The following is a 22156-nucleotide window of genomic DNA, read 5'->3' on the forward strand; positions in this document are numbered from 1 at the left end:
GGCAGGTCCCCTTGACCGAGCAGGCCAAGCCGAAGACAGCGTTCTCGACCCCAAGTGGCCACTGGCAGTACCGGGTCCTTCCCTTCGGCCTGCACGGGGCCCCCGCCACCTTCCAACACCTGATGGATGTCTTCCTGCGGCCCCACCAGCTCTATGCGGCCGCCTACCTTGACAACGTCATCATTCACTCAGAGACTTTGGAGGACCACCTGGAGCAGCTGCAGAAGGTGCTGTTGGAACTCCGCCAGGCTGGGCTGACCGCCAACCCCCGTAAGTGTCACTTGGCCCTCGCCGAAGCTAAGTATCTGGGCTATCAAGTGGGCCGCGGCCTCATCCGGACCCAGGAGAAGAAGGTGGCAGCTATCCTCTCCGCCCCGTGGCCTGCCACCAAGACACAGGTACTGGCCTTTTTGGGGTTGGCGGGATACTACCGCTGTTTTATCCTTAACTTTTTTCCTTAGCCTCTCCCCTGACAGACCTGACCAGGAAGGGGCAACCGGAGAAGGTCCCATGGAACCCGGAGATGGAGAACACGTTCCAACGGATAAAAGCAGCCCTCACATCAGCGCCCGTGCTCAGAGCCCCCGACTTCAACTGCCCCTTCCTGTGGCAAACGGATGTATCCGATACCGGGTTGGGAGCCAACCTCTCCCAGGTCCTCGACGGCGAGGAACACCCGGTTATTTATATCAGCCAAAAGCTGACCCCAACGGAGCGACGGTACGCGACCGTCGAGAGGGAGGCATTGGCCGTCAAGTGGGCGATCCTGGAGCTCCACTATTACCTCTTCGGCCACCAGTTCACCCTGATCACTGACCACGCCCCTCTACAGTGGACGCCGCGAGCCAAGGACACAAATGCCAGGGTGACTCGGTGTTTCCTAGCACTCCAGGACTTCCACTTCACTGTACAACACCGGGCGGGGATGGCCAATGCGAACGCCGACGGTCTCTCAAGGATATGGGCAGCTTTCGCAGGTCTGTCAGGCTCCACTCCCCGCCCTCCCCTCTCCCGACTTCACGGACCCACACAGCACTGCACACGGAGAGAGAGAGAAAGAGAGAGAGAAAGAGAGAGAGAGGGCCGAGCACCGAGCACCTGAAAACCCCTCACGTTGGCTATTTCCCCCACTTACTGGTTAATAAAATCCACCCTTCGGGGAACTTACCTGCATCCTCGTGTCGTGTACTTCCTCACCCCGTCACAAATGCATGTCGTTTTCATGCAGCTTGGGTTTTAACTTTTAAACAGTACATTGCTAGGCAATGCCTTTCACTCACTCAATTAGTAGTTATCAGTTTCATAAATAAAGACAAAATTAGTAAAAGAAGGCGATTTATGAATGCTGACGAGTTATAAGAAGCACTATGGGGAGATAAGTAAAGCGTCCTGTTAGCTCAGCATCTGACGGCGATTAATATTTCATATTTAGATGTTTTATCCTAATGTTACTCATAATTGTTCAACATTTTGATTAATTATAAAAAAAATTGCCATTTCTATCGTTTATTTTTCGCTTCTGTGTTGCTATTTTTTCCTATCTGTCTGTTTCCTGAAGTAGAAAAATCGGATTTTATGTAATAAATAAAACATTTCTCTCTCTCTCTCTCTCTCTCTCTCTCTCTCTTACCCAAAGTGTATTGTAGTTCTTCTTGTATAATTCAGATTATAAATGATATAACTAAACAAAATAATAATTAATTAGGTGAAGCTGTGTGCTTTAATTTGTCATGGTATCATCCTATGCAATGTGGTGAATTATTAATTGCTCATAGGCTATTTTAGTCATTTAAATAACATAGGTTATATTAATATATTGATTAATGACATTGTATTATTACAATTATTACACCGCCCAAATATGTATTTACTTCCTTCTAATTCTCGTTGTCAGTGCAGGCTTGTTTAGCTTAATACTGACGTTATGAAAAGTGAATAGTGTAGCCTGCATAAAAAAGCTTTGAACATAAAACAACAGGACACAAATATAGTTGATGACTAGACATAATCATTTCATGACTCTAGACACTTCTTTGTGAAGACAGTAGCAGTAATATAATGAAACAATATGTTCTTTAGCAATATAAAAACAGCTGTCATGAGCGTGGGTAAAATTTACCTGCTGGCGCTTATAGGTATTGCAGTGACTTCTAGTGGTTCTAGTGTTAATGATCGTTTACAATTTTCTTTTTTCCACAAACACCTTGTGATGCTTTTGTTTGGGTTGATATATTCCTTTAATATCTGCAGCAGTATCTTGTAGTCAACCATGCTCACATAGTCCACACAAAGTCACACACAGACTTCAACATTCAGTACACCAAACACAACAATGGTTACAATTAAGTTGTATTTATTTTATTAATTATAAAAATAACCATTTTATTTGCTCTTTTTGTTGTGCTACTACTAGTCTCGCATAGCCAGGCCTTCATACTGATGGGTGAAGGTCTGGAATCCATGGCAGCTTTCATTGGCCAAGGCACGCCCATGAGGCCATTTGAACAACATGTCAAACAACCAATAACAGTTCATTTAGTTTTAGTGTCCCATTTTGGGGCGTGGAAATCTCGCCACAATAACAGACGGATGTGTAAAACTCTTGGACGTATTTTAAAGATTCTATGCCGTGAACTTACATACTTACGAAACTTACGAAAAAACATACTTTTGAAAATCCAGAGTTTAGTTGATCCTGATAAGCACTCGTCATCAAACAGGTATAAGCACTCATCATCATTAGGATTTTTTAACTGATGAGCACAAGAGGAGCCACAATTAATACAGAGGGGCCAATCTTATGTTGTGTATTTATATTTAGAACTGTAGAGATTCAAATAATTTAAATTACAATAAGCTTTGAAATCAGCAATAAACTTTGTATAGTGAACAACTTTTCCCTCTGATTATAAGTTGAGGAGAGGGAATTGCTCAATTGTTCTCCAATGAGATGTGTGACATTCAGGTGAAGCCGATCAAGCTGTGCAGATCAGAAACATATTTATCAGAGTTGGGTATCAGAATCAAGTAGAGTTAATTTATACACTGAACTATACTTAATTATTTATCCATCCATCCATCATAAAAAGTAATCCACATTACTCTGGAAGGGTAATAAAGGCTTCCTGAAGTGAAGCATTTGTATTAGGGGTGCACCGAACACGATCGACCGATCGTTAATGTGCATCTCGTCAGTAAAGCCGGTTCACTAATCAGCGGTAAATTCCATCAGGTGCGTGAGTTCACATAGAGCAGCTGTTACTACACAGAGCCGTTGTTAACTGAGAAGATGCGCAAATAAACGCTGAAAATGAACGTGGATGAACGGTGCACCCCTAATTTGTATAAGGAAAAAAATCCATATTTACAACTTGAAATACTTATGTGAGTCAGTGACAGATTGTTTTTAAAGAGGTCATATGATGTTGCTAGAAAGAACATTATTTTGTGTATTTGGTGTAATGCAATTTTTGTTTATGTGGTTTAAGGTCCAAAAAACACATTATTTTCCACACCATGTACATTATTGTTGCTCCTCCATGACCCGCCTTTCTGAAACGTGTTGATTTTTACAAAGCTCATCATTCTGAAAAGTGAGATGTACGCTGATTGGCCGGCTATCCAGTGTATTGTGATTGGCCGAATACCTCAAGTGGTGATGGAAATGTACGCCCCTTAACATACTGTGATGCCATGTGTCCTGGCTCGACAAGATAAAACCAATAAAACCCATTACAAACTAGCCATTTTTTGCATCCAGTGGGGACATACACTCACCTAAAGGATTTTTAGGAACACCTGTTCAATTTCTCATTAATGCAATTATCTAATCAACCAATCACATGGCAGTTGCTTTAATGCATTTAGGGGTGTGGTCCTGGTCAAGACAATCTCCTGATCTCCAAAGTGAATGTCAGAATGGGAAAGAAAGGTGATTTAAGCAATTTTGAGCATGGCATGGTTGTTGGTGCCAGACGGGCCGGTCTGAGTATTTCACAATCTGCTCAGTTACTGGGATTTTCACGCACAACCATTTCTAGGTTTTACAAAGACTGGTGTGAAAAGGGAAAAACATCCAGTATGCGGCCGTCCTGCGGGCGAAAATGCCTTGTTGATGCTAGAGGTCAGAGGAGAATGGGCCGACTGATTCAAGCTGATAGAAGAGTAACTTTGACTGAAATAACCACTCGCTACAACCGAGGTATGCAGCAAATTTATGTTTTGTCCCGCTCCGGTCCACAAAAGCCCGCATAAAACTAATCTTTATCGATTTTTTCAGTAGTCTACATAAAAAGAAATTTACATGAAATGGTTCTGTAACATCTTCTAAGCTTCACAACATCTAAGAATAAACACTCCCCATAAAATATTTGTTATTTAGGCTAAGTATCAACATTCACAAACTACTGTTATTTTTAACAGAAAAGCGAGCACGCAATTTCAACACTGCGTTGAGTAAATTCTAACTTAATAACCTTTGATTTTCTGTTGCGTTTCAAAAATCAACAGCTGAGTCTGTGATTGGCTATATTGAGCAACCCTTTAAACACGTGTTATAAATAGAAACTATGACTGGCTTGCTCACGTCAATCATTTTAAGGACTAATATTAGTTGTTATTTTTGCTTTTGTGCAACAGATAACTTTGACTCTTATAAAGAATATCTCTTTGGATTTGAGACTTTAGTCTTTGCAACTTTACAGATCTTCTTTATGCACCAAGAGCTTGTAACACTCCAAAGAGAAAGAAAAAATTGTAATCACATCATATGACCCCTTTAATAATATGAATTCAGTAGTGATTCACACACAAAAATCCAAGAAAGTGTTAGTTATGGAGGATGTGATTAATAAAGTAAAGTTTTCCAGAATGTTGAGTATGAATCACTATTGAATTCTTGTTACAAACAAGAATTTATGCACCAAAACAAGACAGCATAGGAGACGAGAGTGTGATGTAAACGTCCTTTTTGAATCTGCTGTATAAAATAAAGCTAAGATCACATTTAAGATATGTAAAATATATACATAAAAAATATAATTAAGAAAAATGACAGTACAGACATTTATAATGTTAAAAAAAGATTTCTGTTCTTCTGAACCTTCTATTCATCAAAGTATAATGGTTTCCACACTTCATTAAGCAGTACAACCTTTTTCAACTATATGATAATAATAAGAAATATTTCTTGAGCAGCAAATCAGAATATTACAATGAATTCTAAAGGATCTTGTGACACTGAGTCGAGATGTGAAATCATGGTCGAAAAAAAAATTGTAAATCTATTTCACAATATAAATGTTCTTGACTATATTTAATCATATTAATGCAGTAGGTGAACATGAACAAAGAACTTACTAATTAAAAACCTTAGAACAGTAATGTATATCATAATATCAAAACAGGCACACTTATGAACATTTTGCTAATAAAATTATTTTGTTAACATCATATTAGTTGACTATACCATTCCACAAAATGCCATGAACTATTTCATAAACTAAAATCAATGTATACAACTAGCTGAAGTTTGCTGTACTTTAACCTAACATTGCACAAAGCAACATATTTGTATTAGAAAAAAACATTTACAACTTAATAAACCATAATCTTTAGCTTCTGCTAACTGTTGTATTTGTGTTCATGAGGTAGTGTCATCCAGTTACCGTTTATAAAGTTGCAAATATTGATATTTCTTCACTTCAGGAGGCCTTTGTTAACCCTCCAGAGCCATGTGGAGTACTTTTTATGATGGACAGATGCACTTTTTTCTGTTTTAAAATCTCAATCCCTATTCACTGCCATTATAAAGCTTGGAAGAGCCAGGACATTTATATATATATGTGGAGGCCTTCAGGAACGGCTTCTGACAGTCTATTGTAAAACATGCAAACACAGACAAGCAGAGTGACATAAATAGTGAATAGTCAAGGGCAGTGCTGTCAGATTATTTTATCAGTTCTCTTTACAAAAATCAAGTATTCAAGAGAGACAGGTGATAAAAAAAAATATAAATGATTTGAGGTCTATTTGAAAAATGAGGCCTGAGAGTAGATTGGTTACTTTTCAGTTAAGAGATGCAGGTTTTCATGTTCACCACATCCTGTGACAAAGGCAGCATGGCCTTTACAAACAAGCTTTTTTGCAAAACTAGTGCGTACCTGTAGTATTGCAGTGAAGATAATTAATCAGTCAGTTTTCTTAATAGACAATATATTGTTTTGTTTAAATCAGTCAGAATATGTTTAGCCAATAGCCTTCGTTAACAAACTGATTTTCAGATCCGTATGAGAACCACACCATGAGAACCAGTCAACCACAGAGTTTCTTTGAGAGGACAATGTCTATTGTAACCACTTTAAAAACGGAACACTGACTTTTTACCTTTTAATTTAGACTTTTTCTAGTCAGTGTTACTGTCAGTGTCATGTAAGGTCTTTATTAACTGTAACTACATTACTATACAGACAAGTTAGACTTCTACTGCCTTGCTAACACTTGTTTTGATCCTGCCCAAGTATCCAGTTATGTTCTGATAGTGCTGTTAAACACGTGTGTATTTAACATTATTTGAAAGTTTATACCATTTAAACAATGAAAATATTTAAACATTATGCTAATAATTAAAAATTCAGCTTCACTGTAGAGAAAAAGTGTTTGGTCTGAAGTGTGTGGAGGGGGCGGGTTTACTGTCAGCAGCAACTGTGTGCTGTTCTACTTTTTCAAGACCACAACGAGTTGCTTTCTGCCTCAACTGTGCCGATATGTTTTTTTAAAAGCGTGGAGTTTATCAAATTCACAAAATGTACAGAGGACTGCTATTTATAATTGGTATGTAATTATTTAACACTTATCATGATGACGCTAATTTTTCTAATTAATGATAACAATGACTTGTGTTTAGACATGTTTTAAACTCTTATTTATCTGAATCTGAAAATGTCTGGGCAAAAGTAGAAACAATATTATTAAAACATTTTTTCATGTTATAGTGATATACACTGTGACCGGCTTCAACATTAAAAAATCTCCTGTGAAGCATTTTACAAATGGCGATCCACTCTTTGGTCAAACCATTATTCAATCAACAGATGGGTTGGTCATTTATAAGAGTTTTAGATAATTCTAGATATATATATATATTTTTTTATAAAGAACATTTATTGATCTATTTTAGTCAAGTTGTCTTAATTCGTTCTGTTCTAGAGTTTTTGTTCCTTCACCAAAACTTGGGAAACTGTTTAAGTGCACTGTAGAGAATGAATGCATCGAAGTAAATTCTGGTAAGTTTGTCTTTGTCTATTCATAGTGAAGATTTTCAAGGAAACTTTACATTGTTAATTTCACAATAATGTCCTCACTGATTTACACAGTTCCTTTGTTTCACTCTAAAAGTCTTATTACATCAATATCTCTTTTGAAGATATAAAACCTAAAGGCCTGAGACCAGTAGCATCAGTATCTAGCCTGACATCGGAAGAGGAACAACATGTTATGGTTAGTATAAAGATCCTTAAATACAGGGATGTTAGATATGGCCGACGGTTGTTTTATATTTAACCTGATTTCACTTACAAAAGGTTGAGCTTTTGAAAGCTATATCAAACGAGAAGTAAACTGTTCATAATCAGATAGTTTGAGTTTGCACAAGTCTTTGCGTCTGTTGCATAGCATTTTCACAGTAAAACCACAGACTGTGGTTTCCCCTTCACATACGTGACAGACAGAAATGTATCAGTTCTCCTCCAGAAAACAGGAAATAGTCTTTAAGAGAGCTGGAAATTGGTGAGAAAATGAAAGGTATGAAAGGTAACTAGAAATGTCTGGATGGTACCACAGTTATTTCTGGGGAGTTGTATTTGCTTTATTTATTGGGGCATTTGCTAATTGTTCAGGATGATGTGACTATCAGGAGTAAGTCATCAGCATTGTGAGTCAACTGTGATGTCACACAAAACCATAAGGACACCACTTCCTCAGTGAAAACAATATAGTCTTATTTAAGCCTCAGTTTGTCTAGTTCAAATCTGCTACAAATTCTCATTTAAATAGGACATACAATAGGTAAACTTTGTTCGTTTTGTTAGAATGAAAATTATACAGAAATGAAAATGAAAGGAAATTACTTTTCTGAAAGACAAAAAAATGAAATATTTAGATGTGTATTTTTCTTTCTTTCTATAAGATGTGTAATCAAATTCGTGTAAGGGAGCGGGCATCTGAGGATTTGAATGGAGAATGCAAACTAATGTACCCCACTGGAAAAATCATTAAAAAACTGAATCCTGTGACATTAGGTAAGAATGGATGATTTTATACTAGTATTTCAGATTCAAACAAATAAAATCCTAACCCTTACTTTTCTAAATCTCTTTCATCTCAGTCAACAACAACAATAACAACAACAACAATCATTATCAAGATCGATGGATTGGTCAAGGTGAGCCCATCTGAGAGAAAATGAAATAAACTGTTATCTTAGTTTGAATCTTTTAAAGAATCTGATTGCTAATTTACATTTCTATCAACATCAGATCAACGGAGAATGAGAAGAGATGCCCAGTCAGACAGTGACACAAAAGATAAAGATGAGGATTATGATGGTACTTTGTTTAGACTTTAAAATAAATATTATAAATAACAAATAAAATTATACTTTATGCCATGCTTATGGTCGTACAACAGATGCCAAAAAAAAAGAAGCAATTCAAGCTATAATTTCTATACATCTTTTGTAGATGCTGGGACAGAGATTGCTTTTGTGCTGGACGGCTCTGGTAGCATTGACGATGAAGACTTTCAGAGAGCTAAAGACTTCATCCACGATGTCATGTCCAATGTTTGGAAAACATGTTTCAATGCAAGTATAAACTAAAGCATTTTATGACACACATTTACAGCCATTTTGTGTTTAAATACAATTTAGAAGTTATATTATATATTTAAAAACCCCTCTGTCTTCAGTGTGACTTTGCGATAGTGCAATATGGTGCAGAGATCAGGACAGAGCTGTCACTGCTAGACAGTAAGGATCATGTCAGAGCTTTGCAAAAGGTCAAAGATATAAAGCAACTTGGCAAGATCACCAAGACCACCTCAGCCATCCATCATGTCCTGTGAGTTTACAGATTATAATGTGAAATACTTGACATTTTACACCTTAAATGCATGCAGCTCTTTTGTTGGTGATACATTGATACAATGTCATTGTCTCACTGGTGTCATTGGTTGTTTACAGCACAGATATTTTCATCCCTGAGAATGGCTCAAAAAATAACTCCAGAAAAATTATAATTGTATTGTCTGACGGGAAAATGGCGGGAGACTTAATGAATCTTACAGATGTTTTGAACATGCCACAAATGAAAGGTGTCACTCGCTATTCCATAGGAGTAAGTATCCTGTTTACTGCTTATTACAGCAGCATTTTTGAATTTCTTTAGAAGGGCTTCTTATGCTGGAGCGACATATACTGATTACTATCATTTATTTTAATCTGTTCTTAAAGACACTTCTAGGTTTGACACTCATATCTGCGATATTACTCATAGTTTGGTTTAACAAAATAAATCATAAAACCCAAACACTTGCACTAACATCATGTTATCTTTAGGTTGGTAGTGGCATTCTGGATAAACCTGAAGCAATAGAAGAGATGACACAAATAGCAGATCCTGATAAATTTTACAAGGTTTCTAATTATGCTGCATTAAATGACCTTCTGTCATCACTGGAACAGAATTTAACAGGAATTGAAGGTAAGAGTGTTTTCATCAAACATTAGCCCTATCACTATATCTAAAAGAGAAACGCTGTTCTTTAGATAGTTCCAATGGTAAAATCTGGTTGGATGAGCTGATAAACAGCCATTGTAAAATTAAGCCTTGCTGATAATCAGCGAAACCACACAAATTTTCGAGTATTGTTGCTTTATTTTAACAGTTCAGTGATCAAAAAGTTAATATTGAGAATAAGATTTTAAATAAAGTATTCCCAGTTACTATTTATGTACCACCAGCAGACATTGTTCTCAACAAAGAAAAAGTAGAATCAAGTGTTGTGTTTTTTGTGGATGAATCTATGTACTTGAAAGAATTGGATAAGTGAATGATTCAGTAACTCCCCTATAAAAATCTATTTGTTGAGTTCCTGAATGTATTAATGAATCGGTTGAGAAAATGATCAATGACTAACTCATGAAGATAAATTAGCTTGTTACCAGCTACTCATTCATCATTGTAACTCGATGTTCATTAATTAATTATTATAAGACAACATTATAAAGAAATAAATTACATAAAGTACATGGATTCAGTAAGGGATGGTTGTGAAAGTTGCATCGAATTATCGAATATGAATGCAATCACAGAGAATACATGTGCATCCTGTTTGTGCAGTTAACACTTGAGTGAAACATTTATATGTATTGTAACTACTAAAGTACTGAATGAAGATATAACAAAGATTTGACATTTTCTTCTGTCACAGTGAATGTGCCACTACCATCAAGATCTTCAAGATTTCTGTCTGCTGTTACAAATCAAATTTACAATGAAAAACTCAACAACAACAACAACAACAACAATCATTACCGAGGTGGAGGATTTGATGAGGGTTAGTTTGTTTACAGTTTGTTGTCATGCCAGCTACCATGACTATATTCATGGTGAGAGGCAAGAGAAAATAGAAAAAGTTAAATAAACCATTCTTATCATAATAATTAAAACAAAAGATATGAACTACAAATTAAAGATTTAAAAAAAAAATTAAGTTTATCTTTGGTTGGAATTCTAAAACTAAATCTTGATTGACTTCATTAAAAACCTCTTCATAAGAATTGAAATGATAAGAGTGTAGTTAAATCTACACGATCTATTAAAATATGCTTAAGCGATATTGGAGCACACCTGACAATGAAATGAGCTGTTGCCTTAGTGTGACTCATTTAAGGAATCTGATTGATAATTTACATCTCTTTCAATCTTATCACAAGTTAAGCAGAGGATGAGAAGAGACATCCAGTTGGATAGTGAAACAAACGCAGGTGAAGACGAGGAAGAGGAAGGTACTAATCTTTATTCAGCCTTTGCAATCAACATTTATTATGTCATACATATTAAGGTGTTGTACTTCAGATGCATAGATCAATGCCTTTAATGAAACCATAATATCTATACCGATGTTTAAGATGCTGGGACAGAGATTGCTTTTGTGCTGGACGGCTCTGGTAGCATTGACGATGAAGACTTTCAGAGAGCTAAAGACTTCATGCACAATGTCATGTTCAAAGTTTGGAACACATGTTTCGATGCAAGTATAAACTAAAGCATTTTAATGAGACACATTTACAGCCATTTTGATTTTAAATACAAATTAAAAGGTATTTAATATTTGTTTAAAACATTACTTCTTTCTTTAGTGTAACTTTGCAATAGTGCAATTTGGTGCTGAGATCAGGACAGAGCTGTCACTGCTAGACAATGAGGAAAGTGTCAAAGCTTTGCAAAAGGTCAAAGATATAAAGCAACTTGGCAAGATCACCAAGACCGCCTCAGCCATCCATCATGTCCTGTGAGTTTACAGATTATAATGTGAAATACTTGACATTTTACACCTTAAATGCATGCAGCTCTTTTGTTGGTGATACATTGATACAATGTCATTGTCTCACTGGTGTCATTGGTTGTTTACAGCACAGATATTTTCATCCCTGAGAATGGCTCAAAAAATAACTCCAGAAAAATTATAATTGTATTGTCTGACGGGAAAATGGCGGGAGACTTAATGAATCTTACAGATGTTTTGAACATGCCACAAATGAAAGGTGTCACTCGCTATTCCATAGGAGTAAGTATCCTGTTTACTGCTTATTACAGCAGCATTTTTGAATTTCTTTAGAAGGGCTTCTTATGCTGGAGCGACATATACTGATTACTATCATTTATTTTAATCTGTTCTTAAAGACACTTCTAGGTTTGACACTCATATCTGCGATATTACTCATTTGGTTTAACAAAATAAATCATAAAACCCAAACACTTGCACTAACATCATGTTATCTTTAGGTTGGTAGTGGCATTCTGGATAAACCTGAAGCAATAGAAGAGATGACACAAATAGCAGATCCTGATAAATTTTACAAGGTTTCTAATTATGCTGCATTAAATGACATTCTGTCATCACTGGAACAGAATTTAACAGGAATTGAAGGTAAGAGTGTTTTCATCAAACATTAGCCCTATCACTATATCTAAAAGAGAAACGCTGTTCTTTAGATAGTTCCAATGGTAAAATCTGATTGGATGAGCTGATAAACAGCCATTGTAAAATTAAGCCTTGCTGATAATCAGCGAAACCACACAAATTTTCGAGTATTGTTGCTTTATTTTAACAGTTCAGTGATCAAAAAGTTAATATTGAGAATAAGATTTTAAATAAAGTATTCCCAGTTACTATTTATGTACCACCAGCAGACATTGTTCTCAACAAAGAAAAAGTAGAATCAAGTGTTGTGTTTTTTGTGGATGAATCTATGTACTTGAAAGAATTGGATAAGTGAATGATTCAGTAACTCCCCTATAAAAATCTATTTGTTGAGTTCCTGAATGTATTAATGAATCGGTTGAGAAAATGATCAATGACTAACTAATGAAGATAAATTAGCTTGTTACCAGCTACTCATTCATCATTGTAACTCGATGTTCAGGTCACTGAAAAATCCCCACTACAGTAAACTGACAGTCTGTCAGGGGTGTGCAAGTGGATAATGAAATATCTGAAAAACAGCTTTGACTGTTTTGTAACTGAATATGCAGTATAATGTTAATGTGAATTCAACAAATGAGATTCATGCTATTATCTAAACACTTTGTGTCTCAGACAGTCAGCAAGGTGCAGGATTTCAGTTCCAGCTCGCTGAAGCTGGTTTCAGCTCCCATCTCATGCAGGATGTAAGGAGGATTTCTGGATTCCGATACCTTTTATTTTAGAAATGATCCTATCTATCAAACACTATTAAGAATGTGTGGATGTTTGCACCAACTTTTCCCAGGATGATTAGCTGATATACTAATAACATTCATTTGTTTCTATTTGTGTGTGTGTGTGTGTGTGTGTGTGTGTGTGTGTGTGTGTGTGTGTGTGTGTGTGTGTGTGTGTGTGTGTGTGTGTGTGTGTGTGTGTGTGTGTGTGTGTGTGTAGAATTCTATTCTTTTTGGAGCAGTTGGAGCCTTTGGCTGGAGTGGTGGAGTCATTTTGCAATCTGATAAAACTGTGAAATTCTTTAATGACTCTAACGATGGACCCAAATTTTCCTATTTAGGTGAGTGATGGTTGGACCCAGAAAAAGCAAATCAAAGAAAATGGATTTTAAAAGTAAAATAAATAAAAATTGTGGAGGTTTCTCATTTATTTGAGTGAAAATTTAAACACCTTTAAAGGAAATGTTGTGGGAAAAAAAAAAAATATATATATATATATATATATTTATATTGAACACCTGGATAAACGAAAGTCATCTCAGGTTCATGTTTGTTGAATCTCCTTCCTGATCACAGGTTACAGTGTCACTTCTGCTAAACTAAAACAAAGTAAAACACTCTACATATCTGGTGCACCACGGTATAACTTGACTGGTGGAGTATTTATTTTCAGTGGCTCTGAAAAGTATGTGCTCCAGGGAGATCAGGTATTTGTAGTTAATACTATTGCACACTACATTAACACATGAGACTGTTTGCTTTTTGAAAGTTTTTTTTATTAGTTGCACATCATAAATGTATGACCAGTTTCCACCAAATGCAATAGTGTAATCTTTAAATGGTATGCATTATATAAATTCATAATAACTGTGAAATAATAAAATTAAATATGTTAAATACATTAATTTAAACCATTTATTGAATTAGAAATGATTGTTGTTTTTTCTTCTGAATGATTTGGAGCTCACAATCAAGCCCCAGTTAATGCATTAGCTAATATGATAATAATGAAGTAATGTATAATTGCCATAGGTTGGATCTTACTTTGGATCAGTTCTTTGTGCCTTGGACATTGATAGAAATCAATACACCGATTATCTTTTAGTTGGAGCTCCACATTTTCATCAAAGTGGGGAAGAAGGCAAAGTGCTTATGTACAGACTGAATCAGGTAAGATCATACTCTCCTTTCACCTCTTAAATAAATATGTGGACAATGGTTTAACAGGATTTTTTTTAAAATCATGCTAAAGGAGGACAGGTTTGACAGTGTGGCCATGGAGCTGCAGGGCAAACAGACCTTTGCAAGGTTTGGTGCAGCCATTGCATCAATAGGAGATATTGATGGGAATAGGTTCAATGATGTAGCAGTGGGAGCTCCACTGGAATCAGATTCTGCTGGAAGCATTTACATTTACAATGGATTCAAAGATGGACTTCAGTTTTCACAAGTGAGTTTCAGAATGTATTATTTATACTTTGAGCATTTTAATGAATCTTTGTTAGAGTGTATGCATGTTTTGATAGACTAAAGTTTTTATATTCATTATATTTGATGTATTATATTATGTATTATTATAATATCTGAAATATTATAACAATGTTTTATATTGATTATTTACATTTTATTTCAACTAAATTAATGAAATAAAATGTAAAACTATATATAATACAATATAATAAAGACAGTTAAATCTCATTATAGCAGAAAAAAAGACAAACCAAAAAAAATAAAGAAAAAAATGTCTTTCTTTATGACAGTTATAACCATGTTCCTTTAATAGACACAAAATGTGGCTTTCATTCTAAAAATAATTTTCTTATTTTTTTCTTCTTTTTTTTTTTCAATTGTTTTTTTTTTTTTCTTTTTTTTTGCCGTTTCCTCCCTAGAAAATTTCCCCCTCAGATTTTGGAATTAAACTTGTCCACTTTGGTCAGTCAGTAAGCAGTGCACCTGCTACAGAGTCAAATAAGGCATCCATTACTGTTGGAAGTCAAGGAGGAGTGCTTGTTTTTGAGTGAGTAAAAATAATTGTTATATTGTTCAAAGTGGCATTTTTTTTTTTACTTTTTTCATATTATATTTCAGTGTACCTTCTGTTTCATTAATGGTTGGGGGAACCTTTTCTTAAGATGATGTTTAATGTTTATACTTTTTTTTTTTACAGGACTATCCCTGTTATTGTTATCAACCCAGCTATAACAATTACTCCAGACATCATTAGAATTGATCAACAGATGAATGATTTATCCATAAAGTACCACACATGCTTTAATGTGATGAATGAAAAGCTTCAGAGTAAGTTTTCTCTTTCAGTTCAGTGAGTATTTTCAAACCAAAACAATCCTCATGATTACTTTAACCACATCCACTTTCTGTCATTTTAAGTTGAACTTCCGATTAAGTACAAAATTGACTTGGATTCTGATGTAAACAAAAAGCGCCTCACTTTTGAAGGCAGAGATACCTTAGAAAACTCTTTCACCTTGACACCAGACGTAGAGTGTACATCTATCAACCTCAGATATTCGGTACGTTGGTTCTGTTTGATTCTTTTTTCCTAAACCACTTGTCAAGTTCATAAGAAAATAAAACATGTTACGGTTGGAACAGACATTCAGCCTAAATCTAGTACTATTACTACAAAATGTAAAAAAAAAAATGGATAGTATTAATTTAAAGGAAAATTATTTATTATAAAAATCCTTTGACAGCTATGACTCGTTCTTTATGATGTTGACTGAGAAGAACTGTGTCTTCCTTTCAGGGCTGTTTTGACTGTTTTTCACCGATTAAAATCAAGCTGAATTTTTCATTGGATAAAAACAAAGAAGCCCCAATACGAATTCTTGACGCATTTACTCCACAAGAGGTTGTACATGAGGTAAAATATGTTTAAGCATAATCATAACATAAAGATTTCTCATGCACTTGTAGACATGAAGTCATCTTTCACTATTTACTCACTACTGTTCAAAAACTTGGGGTCGGGTAAGATTTTTAAAATGTTTTAAAAGCCGTGTTTTGTATTTATCAAGGCTGCATTTATTTGATCAAAAATTCAGTAAAAATTCAATAAAATTTCCATTTTAAATAACTGTTTTCTCTATGAATTTATTTTAAATATATAATTTATTCCTGTGATGTAAAGCTGAATTTTCAGCATCATTACTCCTTCAGATCAATCCTTCAGAAATCATTCTAATATGCTGATTTGTGGAAAACAATTTTTATAATATATATATATATTATCCATCATCTAGTCATTATCCATTTTGTGAAATGTTTCATTAAATGACTTTAAATGACTTTTAATGTTTACTTTTTTTCATTTTTAGATTTCCTTTGAAAAAGAATGCAAGACTGCAGATTGTAAACCAAGTATTTTATTATCTGATTCAAAAATTAGGTAGGTACTTATGAAATGTACTCCATTTCAGCTTTAAAAGGGGGCTTTTTAAAAGAATTGTAAAAATATAGTTCTGTGTTTTTTGTAACAACAATTATTTATGTTTTAGTGAAGATGTGATCATTATCGGAGAAACTCAAAGCTTGAATATCAATTTCAATCTTACAAACACTGAAGACCCTTCCTATATGACCACCCTGACTTTGACCTTTCCCAGCATTCTCAGTCAGAGGGTAAAAAACATGACTTCACCTTCAAAAGCCAATTACATCTGCTGTTGATACATTTAGTAGATACATGAAAGCCTGGTTTGGTGTCTCACTTACAGAAAATAGAAGGTGCCACCTGTCCTGTGAAGAATGAAAATCAAATACAATGTAATCTTCAACACCCTATTTTCAAAAGAGGCGCACAGGTATGAATCGATCACACACATTTGAAACATTAGAATTCTGATCTCATTTGCACCCTTATTTTTTTCAGTAATGAAAAGTATGATGTCCCGAGGTGATCTCAAGGATCGGGATTGGGACCGATCAAGCATTTTTTTAACTGATCGATATCGTTTCTCCTCAGTCCAAGCCATTAGGCAGTTGTGACCTAATAAAGAGTTGGACTTGAAACCCAATGTTGCTTGGGCACTTTCCCATTGAAAATGGGCAACACATTTCTATCTGGATACTTTAGATCAGTCATGGGCCCTGTATGTTACCAGGCTGCCCACTGACGGCAATATTGCTCAAAAAGTTGCATCAACTTAAGGACTGTTCTATTGTGCCAAATATACATTTTAGCTTCCATGTTTAATGTTTTTAATGAACACTTTGTAACAATCACTCATTTATTTATCATTTACTTAGTCATCAGACTAAATGAGACAGTCTCATAAATCAGTTTATTTAACATATAAAATACAAGAACTTAATATCAGTAGTGCCATCTTCATAATCGTGACCACATCTATATGTAATTGTGTACATCTGCCAATACAGTGTGTGCATTTCTATACAAATATAGAGAGAGTGTATTTTGTAATATATATACATACATCATAAATGTATTATTTTTACTCTCAGCACCACTCTGATTTTAAGAACGATAATGTACTTGAAGTGTGCACCAAACACACATTCCTTTAGGAATGTACAAGTATAGGATCGGTACTCAGTATCGGCAGATACTCATTATTCAATGACTCGGATCTGATCGGGTGTACAAAAAACCTGAAAGTATTTTTTTTTATCTTCCAGACCAACCTTGTCATCTCATGGCAGCTCAGTGACACCAAATCTGATCTGAAGAAATATGAGATTACTGCTAATCTATCCAGGTTTGAGAGCTACTTTTCCAAACTTTTTATATAATGAAAAGAATTTGGTGAAGAGACTATTTTCACTCAGAAATTACTAGTAAAGTTTACAATTAAATATAGAAAAACTTAACACACATTTAATTTAATTAAATGTTAACTTTAAGTACTTTCTCATAAAATTAGTTTCAATAATCTTTTTCTTAAATACTTTTTATTTACAAATCTTTTCTTTTTTTGCGTATAAAGCTTCAGCTTCTTATTATTTAAATGTGCATTTAAAAACAATTCTTTGGTTTTTAGTCAGAATCTAGGCTCTGAAATTTTGGCCACTAAAACATATCCATTTGAGGTGATGTATTCCCTACCAATCCAGCTATCTGGGTAAGTGAACAAACTATTTAAGCATTTCACATGAAACATTTTGATTTTGTAATATTTAAGCTTATTTATGATTATTATTATAATCATTTATTTTTCAACAACAGCAAAGCCAGCTTAAACAGACTCCGTATTGAAGAGGGGCAAAAAGTAGAAAATCAAAAACTGATTTTCGAATTTCAGGTACAGTATTTAAAAATCTAATCTCACAAAATATTTATGTCATACATTAAATATATTCTCCTGTATTCTTATTCAGTTTACAGGTGATAATAAGTATGGCGCTACAATCAAAGTAGTTGTAAACATAACAAAGGACACCTTCAAAACTGATTTGGACATCACTAATGTCACACCACAGGTATCATATGAAATGAAATATCTATTAAATATTTATTTAGATCGACGAGAAGCAGCATGAGAGCTTTCAAACTAACATTTATTGCTCATTTTGTATTAGGAGTGTGTCTTACCCGAAAATACTAAAGTGGAGGTAAGATATTACCTTAAAACAATGGCCATGCTTTTAAAAACGTTGAATAAAAGTATTTTAAATCAAATATATATATATATATGTTTTATATTTTTGTGCATGTAGGGATTCTGTATAATCACATGTAGCTTGACAACGCTGGAGAGAATCATCATTGATGCCAATGTTTTGATACATGACGTTCAGGTATAGTTATATAATTCAGGTATACTGATAATCATATGCATCAATGAACTGTTTATCCAATAATTCTTTTCAAACTGATAGGAAAGTACAGAAAAGATCACTGCCGTAGCAAAATACAGCTTTGATAAGTCCATCTATGTTGCAAAGCATACTTCCAGAACTATTCCGGTGAGCGACCGTCCTTTCAGGCATGCAAACGTGTCATCATGTATTTTGTTACTGATAGATTTAATCATGCCATGCAGGTGGAGGTGATAGTTGCGAAGCTGCAGGTGACGACATCTATGGGTCCCATCATTGGAGGATCCGTAGGAGGATTTCTGCTCCTTTTCATCATCATCATCATTCTCATTAAGGTAAAAAATCTCTGTCTCCACATTTGATGTAACAAGGAAGATCAAGTCAAGCACATTGTATTGTGGTATATTGTATTCCTTGCAGGAGCATGTAATTGTGTACTGCAAATTTTGGTATATATAATTGGTAATTTGAGTATATTATTATACAATTTGCATTCTGTGCATACTATATACTGCAGAATTAGTGAGAGTTGTAAGGTTGTATGGTTCTATGCTATTTCAAACATATCTCTGCATGCACTGACTCTGTGTGATCTCATTTTCAGTGTGGCTTTTTCCGTCGCCGCCATAAAATTGACCAAGCACAGAGTCCAAACTGAAGACCGGCAAAGCCTTGGAGGGACCATTTATTACTATATATCTTGCTTAAGTTTGCATAAAAAAAGAAGTATTAAGAAGCGGCTTTTTAATGATTTATTGAATAGTATATTGTATATGCAGAAAGAATGAAAGACAAAAAGAAATCTCTGTTTCTAAATCAAACCAAATATTCTACATCAAGGGGCTTACAGCTATTTCCTTGGATGGAAGTTATTTGTTCAAGATTTGATGAGACACCAAACTCCACAACCAAATGTCAAATATCATTTTAAGACTTACTTCTATACAGTCAACCAAAACATTGTTGATACTATGATCCATGATTTACAATATAACATCTATGGCAAGACACATCTGTTAACCAATTTGGTTGCATGACAAAAAGGTAGCCTATTTTCATGGTTAGTTTTACCTGGGCTGCGTTCAGCCCTGACAAAATGTTGCAAAACGTTTTTTAAAATGGTAACGGTGGTGCATTGACCACCCTTTTGTGATGACTCAAGAGTCGCAACTATAGCAGCTGAGAAGGCCTTTGGTTCTTTTTGAATTTTCGGAGCCAGATGAAATCAGTATTAATAGGAGTTTAATACTGCAAAATACACTCAATGTTACAGTCACTGCCCTTGTCATCCAGAATAAAAGAGAACATCTCAATCGAGTGAATGGATCTGTGGAAACTGTGGTTCCTAATTATTGTGAGCCAACATTTGCCTCGCATTTCAGGATGAAAAAACAAACATTTCAGGTGAAGCATAATCCACTTCTTACATCAGAGACAGTTATGATTTATACGACCTTATTATTATTATTATTACTAACTATATGACATTATTAATCAGTGTCTAGCACACCTTCCTAAGGAAAGGATATGGACCAGAAGACATTGCAATTACTAAATGATATTTAGACAGCCTTAAAGCAGTTTCAGATCTATACATGTGCTCTTATTATTTCAGTTGTGTTGCCTTTAATATTAATAAACGTGTAAACAATATACTTGCTCTCGTGAGTTTTTATTTTGATGTTAATTACATTGTTCAGCTGTCTCTTTAAAACCGTGTGGTATATTTGTTACATCCTGCTGCTGATTGTGCTTACATTTTTGTAAACCAAACCAGATAAAACGTATCTCAAACCCTGTTGCACACCGTTTCCAGGAAACATGTCGTTCAAACCGGAAACCGTAGCAAATGATGCACACCGGTTTGAGCTTGAACCAGCAGCTGGTTTGAGATGATTTCCCAGCCATGGTCATGTTTAACAAGATGACTAGCAGTGCTGATAACTTCTCAATCTCTTTATAAAACCAAGTAAAACATACTAACTGACTTGCCCAGGCTGAGAGACCAGAAGAGACACTATACACTTTTGACACTGGAAATTAAGTCTTTTAACTGGTCATTCACCTCCACATGAACAAACACTCACACACACACACATACATAAACAGTCACACGTACATACACGTGGTCATGTGATATGCTCAAGCTCTCACATGTCTGGCTATGTTTAGTCTTGCATCTGACTACTGAATGTCACTATGGAGGACCAAACCTACAGAAATTAAAAATAAATAAATAAATAAATGTAATAAAAGGAAAAAAATAAAATAAATGATGTGATAAAAACAAAAATAGTTCATTTGAAATAAAATGTAATCCTGAATTATATTTTAAATTACTTTTTTCCTTTATGTATTCATTTTACATTGATTTTTATTCTTTTTAACTTTTATTTACTTATACTTTCATTCATTTTTATATTTATTTAATTAATTTATTTATTTTTAAATGTATTTATTCATGCATTTATTTATTTATTATATGTAGGCTATTTATTTATTCCCCCATGTATTTATTTCCAGATTTGTTTATTTATTTTTACTTTTCCATGTGCAACATTGAAATGAGGGAGGCGGTCCTTGTGGATCGCCGGTGAATCATTGGTCGAGAGCTCAAGCAGAAGCCTCTGATTAAACTAATAATAAAGATCGGCGTTTGAGAGTGCGGTGTGCCAGATCAACTGGAGTGATCCAATATATTTTCACAGATTCCTATTTATTATGTTGAATTATTTAATAGCGACTGAATTCAGTTACTTAGCCTCATAGTTACATCATTGAGCCTGGAACCATCAACACTGTCATTCGCCAAAGTTGATAATGCCTCAAGATACTTGTCGGAGGTTTCAATGGCGATTTTGGAGGTTTATTAAACAACATTATAAAAATGAATGAAAGTATAAGTAAATAAAAGTTAAAAAGAATCAAAATAAATGTAAAATAATTACATAAAGGAAAACAGTAATTTAAAATATAAATTCAGAATTAAATTTTATTACAAATGAACTATTTTTGTTTTTATCACATCATTTATTTATTTATTTCGTATTTATTTATCTAGCTATATATTCATTTATTTTTAATTTCTGCAGGTTTAGCCCTCCATAGTCAAAGGCAAAGCTTGATGTGTGGAAATAAATTGCCACTGAGCAAAGATTTTTTTCAACGAATCGGATCTTTTCAATAAATCATTTGAAACGGTTCACCAAACCGTTCTTAACGGTTCACTCACTGAAATATGTTCGGGACTCTCGAGTCGACAGAATCGACTCTTCTGGACAAGTCTGGTCCGCTTGATTCATTCACATGTTTTTATACAGTCTATGTTCACATGACGTTCCCTGCGTCTCAATGTTCATACTATCCATCCTGAATAG

General features: G+C 34.8%; 1 protein-coding gene and 1 long non-coding RNA gene across 2 annotated transcripts in view; one reads left to right on the forward strand and one right to left on the reverse strand.

The window, feature by feature from the left end:
• Positions 1-22156, reverse strand: part of LOC132122849 (uncharacterized) — an 87876-nt gene that overhangs the window by 46614 nt on the left and 19106 nt on the right. The gene's annotated exons all lie outside the window — the stretch shown is intronic.
• itgae.2 (integrin, alpha E, tandem duplicate 2) lies at positions 6639-20432 on the forward strand. Its single transcript, XM_059533323.1, has 38 exons — positions 6639-6831; positions 6993-7095; positions 7207-7283; positions 7424-7497; positions 8186-8297; positions 8384-8440; positions 8535-8603; positions 8739-8860; positions 8965-9116; positions 9239-9392; positions 9614-9758; positions 10489-10614; positions 10994-11065; positions 11189-11310; positions 11420-11571; positions 11694-11847; positions 12066-12210; positions 12880-12950; positions 13201-13321; positions 13557-13687; positions 14013-14150; positions 14233-14430; positions 14870-14997; positions 15148-15278; positions 15369-15511; positions 15748-15864; positions 16319-16389; positions 16499-16622; positions 16718-16804; positions 17640-17719; positions 18002-18082; positions 18187-18262; positions 18339-18441; positions 18538-18572; positions 18678-18758; positions 18840-18926; positions 19004-19114; positions 19384-20432. The coding sequence occupies exons 1-38, from the start codon at positions 6804-6806 to the stop codon at positions 19435-19437; spliced, it is 4032 nt and encodes a 1343-aa protein (XP_059389306.1). The 5' UTR covers positions 6639-6803; the 3' UTR covers positions 19438-20432.

This window comes from Carassius carassius, chromosome 41, assembly GCF_963082965.1.
Source record: "Carassius carassius chromosome 41, fCarCar2.1, whole genome shotgun sequence".
NCBI lineage: Eukaryota > Metazoa > Chordata > Actinopteri > Cypriniformes > Cyprinidae > Carassius > Carassius carassius.

What these genes read in the sequence shown, in the direction of transcription:
- itgae.2 (XM_059533323.1), top strand. Translation starts at nt 6,804, where the DNA reads ATGTACAGAGGACTGCTATTTATAATTG. An exon ending in ATGTGCTCCAGGGAGATCAG is followed by an intron (nt 13,688 to 14,012) that starts GTATTTGTAGTT and finishes TAATTGCCATAG; the next exon opens with GTTGGATCTTACTTTGGATC. An exon ending in GATGAATGAAAAGCTTCAGA is followed by an intron (nt 15,279 to 15,368) that starts GTAAGTTTTCTC and finishes TGTCATTTTAAG; the next exon opens with TTGAACTTCCGATTAAGTAC.